General features: G+C 45.9%; 1 protein-coding gene across 1 annotated transcript in view; it reads left to right on the forward strand.

Annotated features, from left to right (window-relative positions):
- The window catches only part of DNAH12 (dynein axonemal heavy chain 12), a 283964-nt gene that overhangs the window by 52768 nt on the left and 217606 nt on the right, over window positions 1–13590 (forward strand). The window contains exon 15 of the mRNA XM_059663211.1: window positions 5060–5195. Within this exon, the coding sequence (XP_059519194.1) occupies window positions 5060–5195 (136 nt within the window). The remainder of the gene's footprint in view (window positions 1–5059; window positions 5196–13590) is intronic.

Raw genomic sequence — 13590 nt, forward strand, 5'->3', positions numbered from 1 at the left:
CTACTTGTATTTGGGCCAGGTAAGGCCCAGCTGTGAAGCAAAGCAGGTTGGTGCTAGTGCTGGGTCTTGGGCCTTTTATTGATAGTTTTGGGGCACATTGACTCCAGCTGCTGCTTGTTTGAGAGATTTTAGCAAAGTCTGAAGCTTGAGTCAGGACAGGTCATACACATGGAAAAGCTGCTGCACACAGCTTGGGTGGGGTTGCAAATTGGATGAGGTGGGGTCTCAGTGAATCACCAGGGCATAGGGAACAGTGTGGGCCGCACTGATGGAAACTCAGATATGGCTGCCAGTCAGCTCTGCAATGAGGGGGAATCCCAGCAGAGGAACAATGACCCCTGTGAGCACCCCTGTCTGGAAGAAAGCTGCCTCTGAGTTCCTGCTCTGATGCCAGACAGTCCAGTTCCTCCTTGTATGTCCCTGGATTCCCTAAAGCTGCCACCCAACACTGGAGCTTAGAGGAAGTGGGACCATGTAAGTTCTGCTCAGGCCCTTTAAGAGGAAAACATGGGACTCCAGCAGCCTCCATGTCACTCAGCTATAATCCCCACTGGTTTTTTTTACAGCCCAAAGTTACAGGGACTTCTAGTCCCAGCACTGGAATCCTGGGCTATGGTTCGCTATGGGGCTTGGAGCTCCTGCTTCTCATGGAAGACCTTGGTGATATCCCTCCAGATTAAAAAAATACCACACGTGGGTGTCAGACCAGCCTGTTCCATGCCTCGCCCCCTCCTACGAGCCTCAGTGTGCTTTCTTCTTTACCTCTCTAGTTGTAGGACTTCCGTTCAGCCAGATTTCAGGTGGTTCTGAATGATGATGGTTCTGTATTTCGTTGTAATATTGATGTGGCTGTGGGAGGCGGTGAGTACCAGCATTTACCTTCCCTGCCACCTTGCCCATTTTTAAATTGGATTGTTTTCCTTTTGTTAATTTGTATGAGATCCTTATATATCTTGGAAATTAATCCCTTATCAGATGCATCATTGGCAAATATATTCTCCCATGCATTGGACTCCCTTTTCATTTTGTTGATGGTTTCTTTTGCTGTGCAGAAGCTTTTTATTTTGATGTAGTCCCATTTGTTTATTTTCCCCTTAGTTTCCCTTGCCCTAGGACAGTGGTCAGCAAACTCATTAATCAACAGAGTCAAATATCAACAGTACTTCTTCAAAATAGACTCGCCCAGGCCGAAAACTGACTTCTGCGCATGGACCATGAAGTTTCAGTTGCACTGTATATGCACGCCCACACATGGTATTTTGTGGAAGAGCCACACTGAAGGGGCCAAATTGCCGCATGTGGCTCGCGAGCAGCAGTTTGCCGACCACGGCCCTAGGAGATGTATTGGCAAACATATTGCTATGAGAGATATCTGAGATTTTGCTCCTTATGGTTTCTTCCAAGATTTTTATGGCTTCATGACTTACGTTTAAGTCTTCTATCCACTTTGAGTTTATTCTTGTGTATGTTGTAAGTTGGTAGTCTAGTTTCATTTTTTTTGCATGTACCTGTTCAATTTTCCCAATGCCATTTATTGAAGAGATTGTCTTGACTTCATTGTATCCTCTTGCCTCCGTTGTCAAATATTAATTGACCACAATGGTGTGGGTCAATTTCTGGGGTCTCTGTTCTGTTCCATGGATCTATATGCCTGTTCTTTTGCCAGTACCTGACTGTTTTGATTACAGTGACTTTACAACTTGATATTTGGTATTGTGATCCCTCAAACTTTGAGATGGTTCTTTGAAAAGATAAACAAGATTATCTTTAGCCAGACTCATTAAGAACATAGAGAGAGGACCCAAATAAACAAAATCAGAAATGAAAGAAGTAAAATAACATTGGGCCCCACAGAAGTAAACGGATTGTAAAAAAAAAAAAATACTATGAACAGCTATACTCCAACAAGCTGGACAACCTGGACAAAATGGATGTATTCCTAGAAATTTACAGTCTTCCAAAATTCAGTCAGGAAGAATTAGAAAACCTGAATAGGCTGATAACTACTGATGAAATTGAAGCAGTAACTACAACAAAAAAAAACTCCCAGCAAACAAAAACCCTGGTTTAAACAGCTTCACAGGGAAGTCTTACCTTTGGTTCGGAGAAGCACTAACACCTTTCCTCCTCAAACTATTCCAAAAAACCAAGAGGAGGGAACACTTCCAAGCTCTTTATGAAGCCAGCATTAGCCTAATTCAAAAACCAGTTAAGACTACAAAGAAAGAAAATTACAGGCCAATATCCCCGATGAGCGTAGATGCTAAAATCCTCGACACAATATTAGCAAATCAGATCAAGCAATACATCAAAAAGATTATACACCATGACTAAGCGGGGTTTATTCTGGGGATGCAAGGCTGACACAATATTTGTAAATCAATAAATGTGATACACCCCATTAAAAAATGAAGGATAAAAATCACATGATCATATCAATAGTTGCAGAAAAAGCATTTGACACAATCCAGTACCTATTTCAGATCGAAAACAAAACTCTCAGCAAAGTGGGAATAGAGGGTCATGCCTGAACATAATAAAGGTCATATATGGAAAACCTACAGCCAACATCATACTCAATGGATAAAAAGTAAAAGCATTTCCCTTAAGATCAAGAACAAGACAGGGATATCCGCTTTCACCACTCTTATTCAACATAGTACTGGAAGTCCTGGCCACAGCGATCAGAAAAGAAGAAGAAATAAAAGGCATCCAATTTGGAAATGAGGAAGTAAAACTGTCATTATTCAAAGATGACATGATACTGTACATAGAAATCCTAAAGACTACAAAAAAAACACTAGATTTAATGAAATGAATTCAGCAATGTAGCAGAATACAAAATTAATAACCAGAAATCAATGGTATTTTTACCCAACTAGAGGCCTGGTGCATGAATTTTTGCACAGGTGGGGTCCCTTGGGGTGGCCTGTGGGGATCAAGCCAAACCTGCAGTCCAGTACTGCCTGCTGCTCCTGCCTGCCACTCTCACTCATCTCAGCGCCGCTGCCCCTGCCGTGGGCTCGTGCCACTGCAGCGGCACTTGCCAGCTGTGAGCCCTGCATCTGGCGCCTGTCCCAAAGGGGCTGGGGGGCTGGGATGTGGTCGGTCCTCCGGGCGGGCGGTAGGACACCCTTGCCAGCCAGGGATCCAGATCCATCCCGCTGACGTTCGCAATGGTTGTCGGTTGTCAGGAGCCTCCTTCCAGGAGGCTGGCAGTCCTGTTAGGATTGTGCCAGCGGCTCTGATCCATTGTTGCCTGGCCCGTTCTCCTGGGACCTGGGCTTCCCACGCAGCCTTGGCTTCATCTGGAAGGTCGTCCGGAAGGACATCCGGTCTAATTAGCATATTATGCTTTTATTATTATAGATACAGGTAATGAATTCTCAGAAAGAAAAACTAAACAATCCCATTTACCATTGCAACAAAAAAAATTAAGAAACTTAGAAATAAACTTAACTGAAGAGTTTGTAAAAGACCTGTACTCAGAAAACTACAGGACATTGAAAAAAAGATTTAGAGGAAGATATAAATAAGTGGAATAATATACTGTGTGCATGGATTGGTAGACTCAACATCATTAAAATGTCCATATTACTCAAAGAAATCTATGGATTCAATGCAATCCATATTAAAATACCAGCTGCATATTTCACAAATCTAGAACCAACACTCCAAAAATTTATATGAAACCAAAAAAAAAAGACCCCAAGTAGCTGCAGCAATCTTGAGAAAGAAGTACACTCCATAATTCTTTATATTGCTTTTTCTTCATAGCACTTTTTACTACCTAACTTTGTGTTATGTATTTATGTGCTTTTGTCTCTCAACTTGAACATAAGCTTTATGAGATAAATGACTTGATCTGTTTGCTGTTATACCTCCATTGCTTAGAACTTTGTGTAGCATATTTTAGATACTCAATTATTTATTAAATGAATGAAATATATTTATCATATAATAGAAATAAAATATCTGAAGGAACTAAATTTTTTAATCTTTTATACTTGGTTTTTGCATGAGGTTTTTCTGATATTTCTGGTAATGGCATGACAATACAAATATTGCAAAGTTCTATGCAATACAGGGGAAAAGTTCTATGAAGTTCTTTAGTTGAATAATGATGATAAAATATCTACTCTTTCATATATAGGATATTCTAAGAGAATTATAGATTTTTAAAAATGCATACAGGGGTTTGATCTTTTTACCTGCTATACTACCATGTTTCACAAGAGGCACTAATAATAATAAAACTAATAATTATACTAACAATACGGTTATTAGTAAACTAGAGTCCCGGTGCACAGATTCATGCACTGGTGGAATCCCTCAGCCTGGCCTGCTGGGATTGGGTGGAAACTGGCTCTCTGACATCCCCCGAGGGGTCTTGGATTGCAAGAGGGCACAGGCCAGGCTGCGGGACCGCACCAGTGCATGCACTGGGCCTCTAGTATTGCGTATATGATATTTGGTTAATCTCTTCCCGCCCTCCCCTCTCCTCTCTTCCCTCTGAGATTCATCAGTCTGTTCCATATTTCCATGCCTGTGGTTTCCACTCCTGCGTTGAGCGTGTGCCTCCTGGTGGTCAGTTCCCATAATAGTTACCAGCCAGTTGGCCTGTTGGCCGGTCTGCTGGTAGCTTAGGTTTTTGCATATTTAGATTAGAGTATTCTATGTACTAGGCCCTTTTACATTCATTGTGATATTACAACAATCTAGTAAGATGAATGTTATTAACTTTATTTTATAGATATAAAACTAAACTTCAGAGATTTGCCTTAGTTCACAATGCTAGTAACAGCTGAGGCAGGATTTAGATTTAGGACCTGATCCAAAATATACTCTATGTTATATGAAAATGTTACCTTAATTTTATAGGTGTATGCTGAGTTATACTAGGTAAGTTATGCTTAAATATTTTAAGATATCTTAGTGAATTAACCAATTATTTTTAGGATATCATAGTTCCTATTTTATAGTAATCATAACACCTCATTCATTGAGTATAATACAGCATTCATTACCATAACTATAGTAAAGCAGAGTATTATTTCAGTATTTGCAGTGAATTTGAAGCAATTAAAGAACATGCGTTAAAAATCCCTGAGACAACAGAAGAGATGATGGATCTGATAGCTTATGTCGAAAAAGCCCGAACCATAAGAATGCAGGACTTGATTTTAAGAATCCAGGTAAGAATATTTAATTTACATATTTTAAAATAGCTTTTTTTCATTGTGAAATATGATAAACATATAGTTAAGTAAATAGTTATAACGTAAGCATCTATGTTGCCACCACTCAGGTCAAGAAACCAGCACCTAGAAGCACTTTGTGTATGGCTTTCTTTTTTTTTTTTTTAAATAATTTTTATTGCTTGAAGTATTACAAAGAGTATTACATATGTCTCCTTCCCCCCTCCCCTTGATATTCCCCCAGCCCCTACCCCCTAGTGTCTTGTGTCCATTGTTTATTCTTATATGCATGCGTATAAGTCCTTCAGTTGATCTCTTAACGCCCCCCCAACCCTCCCCAGGCTTCCCACTGTAGTTTGACAGTCTGTTCAATGCTGTTCTGCCTCTGCATCTACCCCTGTTCATCAGTATATACTGGTCCCCATTATCTGTCCCAACCTCACTGGAGCCATCCCAGCCTCACCGGGGCTGTTTCGTCCTCACCAGGGCCGTCTTTTTTTTTTTTTTTTTTTAATTGCTTAAAGTATTACAAAGGGTATTACATATGTATCCATTTTATCCCCCCGCCCTAGACAGTCCCCTAGCCTCCCCTATCCCCCAGTGTCTTATGTCCATTGGTTATGCTTATATGCATACAAGTCCTTTAGTTGATCTCTTACCCCCCTACCTCCTGCCCCCCAACCCTCCCCGGCCTTCCCACTGCAGTTTGAAAATCTGTTTGAGGCAGCTCTGCCTCTGTATCTATTATTGTTCAAAAGTTTATAATGGTCTCTATTGTCCATGAATGAGTGAGATCATGTGGTATTTTTCCTTTATTGACTGGCTTATTTCACTTAGCATAATGCTCTCCAGTTCCATCCATGCCGTTGCAAATGGTAAGAGTTCCTTCCTTTTTACAGCAGCATAGTATTCCATCGTGTAGATGTACCATAGTTTTCTAATCCATTCATCTACTGATGGGCACTTAGGCTGTTTCCAGATCTTAGCTATGGTGAATTGTGCTGCTATGAACATAGGGGTGCATATATCCTTTCTGATTGGTGTTTCTGGTTTCTTGGGATATATTCCTAGAAGTGGGATCACAGGGTCAAATGGAAGTTCCATTTTCAGTTTTTTAAGGAAACTCCATACTGTCTTCCATAGTGGCTGCACCAGTCTGCATTCCCACCAGCAGTGCACAAGAGTTCCTTTTTCTCCACATCCTCTCCAGCACTTGTCGTTTGTTGATTTGTTGATGATAGCCAGTCTGACAGGTGTGAGATGGTACCTCATTGCTGTTTTGATTTGCATCTCTCGGATGATTAGTGACTTTGAGCATGTTTTCATATGTCTCTTGGCTTTCTGGATGTCCTCTTTTGAAAGGTGTCTATTTAGGTCCTTTGCCCATTTTTTGATTGGATTGTTTATCTTTCTTTTGTTAAGTTGTATGAGTTCCCTATAAATTTTGGAGATTAGGCCCTTATCAGATATGTCATTGGCAAATATGTTTTCCCACACAGTGGGTTTTCTCGTTGTTTTGTTGATGGTTTCTTTTGCTGTGCAGAAGCTTTTTATTTTGATGTAGTCCCATTTGTTCATTTTTTCTTTAGTTTCAAGTGCCCTAGGAGCTGTATCAGTGAAGAAATTGCTTCGGCATATTTCTGAGATTTTGTTGCCTTTGGATTCTTCTAGAATTTTTATGGTTTCCTGTCGTACATTTAAGTCCTTTATCCATTTTGAGTTTATTTTTGTGTATGGTGTAAGTTGGTGGTCTAGTTTCATTTTCTTGCATATATCTGTCCAATTTTCCCAGCACCATTTATTGAAGAGACTATCTTGGCTCCATTGTATGTTCTTGCCTCCTTTGTCAAATATTAATTGAGCATATTGGTTCGGGCCGATTTCTGGGGTCTCTATTCTATTCCATTGATCTATATGCACCAGGGCCGTCTTGACCTCACCAGGGCTGTCCCGACCTCATCAGGGCCGTCCCGACCTCACTGGGGCCATCCCAACCTCACCGGGGCCATCCCTACCTCACTGGGGCTGTCTTGACGCTGCCAGTGCCACACATCGCCAGGGCTATTTCGGCCTCACCGGGGCCGTCCCAACCTCACCGGGGCCGCACCAACCTCACCAGGGCCGTTTCAGCCTCACGAGGGCCATTTCGACCTCACCGGGGCCATCCTGACCTCACTGGGGCCGTCTTGACCTCACCGGGGCCGTCTCCATCTCCCCAGGGCCGTTTCGGCCTCATTGGGGCCGTCCCAGCCAAACTGGGGCTGTCCCGACCTCACTGGGGCTGTCCCAACCTCACGGGGGTCGTTTCAACCTCACCGGGGCCATCCCGACCTCACCGGGGCCATCTTGACCCTGCCGGTGCTGTACATCGCCAGGGTCGTTTCGGCCTCACGAGGGCCATTTCAACCTCACTGGGGCCGTCCCGACCTCACCGGGGCCGTCTCCACCTCCCTGGGGCCATTCTGACTTCACCGGGGCCGTCCTAGCCAAACCGGGGCCGTCCCGACCTCACCGGGGCCGTTTCAACCTCACCGGGGCCGTCCCGACCTCACCGGGGCCATCTCAACCTCACCGGGGCCATCTCGACCTCACTGGGGCCGTCCCGACCTCACCGGGGCCTTTTCAACCTCACCGGGGCCGTCCCGACCTCACCGGGGCCGACCCGACCTCACCGGGGCCTTTTCAACCTCACCAGGGCTGTCCCGACCTCACCGGGGCCGTCTCAACCTCACCGGGGCCTTTTCAACCTCACCGGGGCCGTCCCGACCTCACCGGGGCCGACCCGACCTCACCGGGGCCTTTTCAACCTCACCAGGGATGTCCCGACCTCACCGGGGCCGTCTCAACCTCACCGGGGCCTTTTCAACCTCACCAGGGCTGTCCCGACCTCACCGGGGCCGTCTCAACCTCACCGGGGCCTTTTCAACCTCACCGGGGCCGTCCCGACCTCACCGGGGCCGACCCGACCTCACCGGGGCCTTTTCAACCTCACCAGGGCTGTCCCGACCTCACCGGGGCCGTCTCAACCTCACCGGGGCCTTTTCAACCTCACCGGGGCCGTCCCGACCTCACCGGGGCCGACCCGACCTCACCGGGGCCTTTTCAACCTCACCAGGGCTGTCCCGACCTCACCGGGGCCGTCTCAACCTCACCGGGGCCTTTTCAACCTCACCAGGGCTGTCCCGACCTCACCGGGGCCGTCTCAACCTCACCGGGGCCTTTTCAACCTCACCAGGGCTGTCCCGACCTCACCGGGGCCGTCTCAACCTCACCGGGGCCTTTTCAACCTCACCGGGGCCTTTTCAACCTCACCGGGGCCATCCCGACCTCACCGGGGCCGACCCGACCTCACCGGGGCCTTTTCAACCTCACCAGGGCTGTCCCGACCTCACCGGGGCCGTCTCAACCTCACCGGGGCCTTTTCAACCTCACCGGGGCCGTCCCGACCTCACCGGGGCCGACCCGACCTCACCGGGGCCTTTTCAACCTCACCAGGGCTGTCCCGACCTCACCGGGGCCGTCTCAACCTCACCGGGGCCTTTTCAACCTCACCAGGGCTGTCCCGACCTCACCGGGGCCGTCTCAACCTCACCGGGGCCTTTTCAACCTCACCAGGGCTGTCCCGACCTCACCGGGGCCGTCTCAACCTCACCGGGGCCTTTTCAACCTCACCGGGGCCTTTTCAACCTCACCGGGGCCATCCCGACCTCACCGGGGCCGACCCGACCTCACCGGGGCCTTTTCAACCTCACCAGGGCCATCCCGACCTCACCGGGGCCGTACCAGCCTCAACAGGGAAACACGAAGTTTGGCACTCTGTCCCCTGCCGGGCGGCTCTCCACCAGACAAAATCTCCAGGCTTTCCTGGTGGCTGAACATCCAGTACGCCTGCTCGGACTTTGCCCTCCACCAAGTGCACAGACTGCCCATCTGCCGTCCCCCAGCGTCGCACGCGAGACTGGAACCGGTGGGCGTGCTTGTGCACCTGCTGGTACAGCAGTTCCACATCACCGGCCCAGCCGGGCCCGGTCCCAGCCTGCCCCGAACTCGACTCCGCCCCCCGAGCGCGTCCCTCCTGGATGCGAGGAGCCGAAATCTGCAGCCTGCTGGGTTGGGCTCTGTACTTGGTGCCTCTGCACATCCTACTCAGTCTCATTGCTCTTCTTTCTATGCGAGGAGTTGAAATCTGCAGTTTGTTGGGTTGGGCTCTGTACTTGGTGTCTCTGCACATCCTACTCAGTCTCAATGCTCTTCTTTCTTTCCTTCCAGTTGTAGAGCCTCCACTGGGCCAGCTTTCCCATGGTTCCATATGAGAGCTGTTTGTCCCACAGTTGGTAGCCTCAATGTTGTTGTGGGAGGCAGCACGCACAGGTCTCTTCCTTACGCCACCATCCTGGTTCTCCTGGGTCTGCTTCTTGAGCGCGTCTCCCATGGGTGTGAGGAGTTAAAGTCTGCAATTAGTTGGGTCAGGTTGCAAAAGCGCAGGTGGGTCTTTTTGTGCACCTGGCACAGCTTGGATGGGGATGTAAAATGATTAGGGCTGGGTCTCAGGGAGTCGCCAGGGCGGAGCAAATAGCAATGGTGCGTCTCCGAGGCTCCTCGCCTCTCGGGACACCGGGGCTTTGCGTCCCCCAGTGCCAACGAGCAGCTGCGTGATAGAGCCTCCCTCTCTTTCTGACCACTGCAAGGCTGTGCCGCCTCCCCCCGTAGGGTCTGGTGGCTCATGATCCCGCTCGAACCAGCTCAGTGGATTTGAGAGTTTGTAAAAGCGCAGGCGTTTCCTCTTGTGCCACTGGCACAGCCTGGATGGGGATGTAAATTGAGTAGGGCGGGGTCTCAGGAAGCCGCCAGGGCGGGGCAAACAGCAATGGCGGCGTTTCCACGGTGGCTTCTCGCCTCTCCGGGACACTGGGACTTCGCATCCCCCAGTGCCTCCCCCGCTTTCCAACCGCTGCAGGGCTGTGCCGCCTCTCCCCCTGGGGCCTGGGGCCTCAGAGACCCGCCCCGAGCAAGCCCAGAGGATTTGAGGGTTCGTAACTGCATCCGAATGAAAAAAAAAAAAAAACCCCGCGCATCCAGTTGCAGCCCGCCTGGTGCGTGACTGTACCTCTGATTTTGGCGCCTCTGTAGCTCCTACTCAGTCTCACTGCACTTCTTTCTTTCCTTCCAGTTGTAGAGCTTCCACTGGGCCAGCTTCCCCATGGTTCTGAGTGGTGGTTGTTTGTCTTATAGTTGGTAGTTTCAATGATGTTGTGGGAGGCAGCACGCACAGGTCTACTCCCTACGCCGCCATCTTGTTTTTTTTCTGTGTATGGCTTTCTGATCATAGCTACTTCTCTCTCCTAGAGGTTCCCACTTGGTTTCTACACTAATCACATATATTTTTCCTTTAGTTCTTAGAACTATATATACATCCTTAAACAGCATAAATTTTTTCTTTTATAGTTTCTACATTTGGTAGTATGCTTATGCCTTACCCAGTACAAGATTATATACCTAGTCATATATATTGCACTCTAATTTTTTACTTAAAAATGTGAAACATAACACATATCAAAAATTGCATAAAACTGCCGTACCAGTTTGGCTCAGTGGATAGAGCGTTGGCCTGCGGACTGAAAGGTCCCGGGTTTGGTTCCGGTCAAGGGCATGTACCTTGGTTGCAGGCACATCCCCAGTGGGGGGGTGTGCAGGAGGCAGCTGATCGATGTTTCTCTCTCATCAATGTTTCTAACTCTCTATTCCTCTCCCTTCCTCTCTGTAAAAAATCAATAAAATGTATTTTTTTAAAAAATTGCATAAAACATAAATTGTATAATTTGAAGTATTGTAAATACAGTAATTCACCCAGGTAAAGAGATAGAACCTTGCTAACACCCTAGAAACCCATCACAATCTCTTTTTTTCCTGGTCCTCCTGACTTTTAATCACTTCCTTGCTCTTCTTTAGTTTTATTATCTATATCTAAATATGCATTCCTAATCAATATAGTTAACTTGTTTCTCTTGATCTTTCTATAAATAGAATTATAGTTTCTATTATTTTCTGTCTAGTCAATATTTTGTTAATAATGTTATAGTTCTTGCCCTAACCAGTTTGGCTCAGTGGATAGAGCGTCAGCCTGTGGACTCAAGGGTCCCAGGTTCGATTCCGGTCAAGGGCATGTACCTTGGTTGCAGGCACATACCCAGTAGGGGATGTGCAGGAGGCAGCTGATCGATGTTTCTAACTCTCTATCCCTCTCCCTTCCTCTCTGTAAAAAATCAATAAAATATATATTTTAAAAAATGTTATAGTTCCTTTAGTTTATTTTCATTGCTGTCTAATAACCCATATTCTGTAACTACCATGTACCATAATTTATTATTTTAATTTTACTGTTTTGCATATTTGGGTTGTTCCTACTTTTATTAATAGCATTGCTGCTGGGAATATTTCTGTACATGAATCCTGGTGCATATATTCATGTATTTCTCCCAGGTAGTATAAAGTATACTTATTTTCACCTTTACTAGTTAAGGCAAAACTCTTTTCTAAAGTAGTCAGCAGTGTATACAGGTTCTATTATTTTACATTCTAAACCAGCCGTGGGCAAACAACGGCCCGTGGGCTGGATCCGGCCCGTTTGAAATGAATAAAACTAAAAAAAAAAAAAAAAAAGACCGTACCCTTTTATGTAATGATGTTTACTTTGAATTTATATTAGTTCACACAAACACTCCATCCATGCTTTTGTTCCGGCCCTCCGGTCCAGTTTAAGAACCCATTGTGGCCCTCGAGTCAAAAAGTTTGCCCACCCCTGTAATCTAACCCATACTTGCTATTATGAGATATTTAACATTTTGCCAGTCTGATGGATGGTGGTTACTATATTTTTAATTTGCATTTTCCTGAAAACAAATGAATTTGAACACTTTTCATATGCTTATTGATCATTTAGAGTTCCTCTTTTGTGAAATGCCAGTATATGTCTTTTGCCCATTTTTCTTTGTGCTCATGATCTCTTTTTCCTATTGATTTGAGTTTTTAAAAAATTATGATAATATATAACAAAATTTACCATCTTAACCATTTTGAGTATATAGATCAATATATTATGATTTATTATAATTATTATATATTATGATTGATAAATATCCTTTATTCACTCTGTAATTTAGCTTTAATGGTGTTTTTGATGAACAGACATTCTTAATTTTAATGCAGTCAAATAGAGCAATCGTTTATAGCTAGTGCTTTCTGTTTCTTATTTAAGAAATCCTTTCCTACACAGAGTTATCAAGCTTGTTTTTTTTCTTGTATATTTTTTAAAACCATTTTTTTTATTGATTTTTAGATAGAAATGAAGGGAGATGGAACGATAGAAACATTGATGAGAGAGCGACATCTATTAGCTGCCTCCTGCATGCCCCCTACTGGGCCATGCAACCAGGCCATGTGACCAGTGACCTCTTGGTGCATGGGACGATGCTCAATGCACTGAGTCACACCAGCCGGGCTTCATGTATCTTTTTTGAGAACCTGTTTAGTTTTGCCTTTCAGTTAGGTTTCAGTCCTCCTGGAATTTTATTGTTGTGAATGATGTGAAGTCAAATTGAATTATTTTTCCATATGTATGAGCAGTTTATATATATCCTATCTAATAAAAGAGAAACATGGTAATTAGTGTATGACCGCTATCCTTCCCATTGACTAATCAGGGCGATATGCAAATTAACTGCCAGCCAAGATGGCGGCAGGCAGCCAGGCAGCTTGAAACTAACATGAGGCTTGCTTGCTTCAGTGACAGAGGACTGCAACATTCCCCACCTGCCTTGCCGGCCTCTGAGCTTGTAGTTTAAAAAACATTGTAACAAATATAGAAGCTAAACAAAACCCCAGCAACCAGCTTTCAGAGAGCTGGGATCTCAGAGCTGGAGTTGATACAGAGTTTCGATTATAGAACTGAAACAAACCAGATACCTGTTTTCAGCAGCTGAGGCCTCAGAGTTGGAGCCAAGCCTCAGAGCTAAAGCTGGCCCAGAATAAAAAAAAAAAAGAAAGAAAAAAAGGAGCAGTTGGGAGATTCAGTCCCAGCCTGAAAACAGCCCTCAGCCCCTCACCCAGACTGGCCAGGCACCCCAGTGGGGACCCCAACCCTGAAGGGTGTGTGACCAGCTGCAAACAGCCATCATCCCCTCACCCAGGCTTGCCAGGCACCCCAGTGGGGATGCCCACCCTGATCCAGGACACCCTTCAGGGCAAACCAGCCGGCCCCACCCATGCACCAGGCCTCTATCTTATATAGTAAAAGGGTAATATGCCTCCCAGCACCGGGATCAACGGAGCTGAGAGGCCTCCTGGCACCAGGATCAGTGTGACAGGGGGCAGTGCCCAAATCCCCTGACCACTC

This window comes from Myotis daubentonii, chromosome 14, assembly GCF_963259705.1.
Source record: "Myotis daubentonii chromosome 14, mMyoDau2.1, whole genome shotgun sequence".
Lineage (NCBI taxonomy): Eukaryota > Metazoa > Chordata > Mammalia > Chiroptera > Vespertilionidae > Myotis > Myotis daubentonii.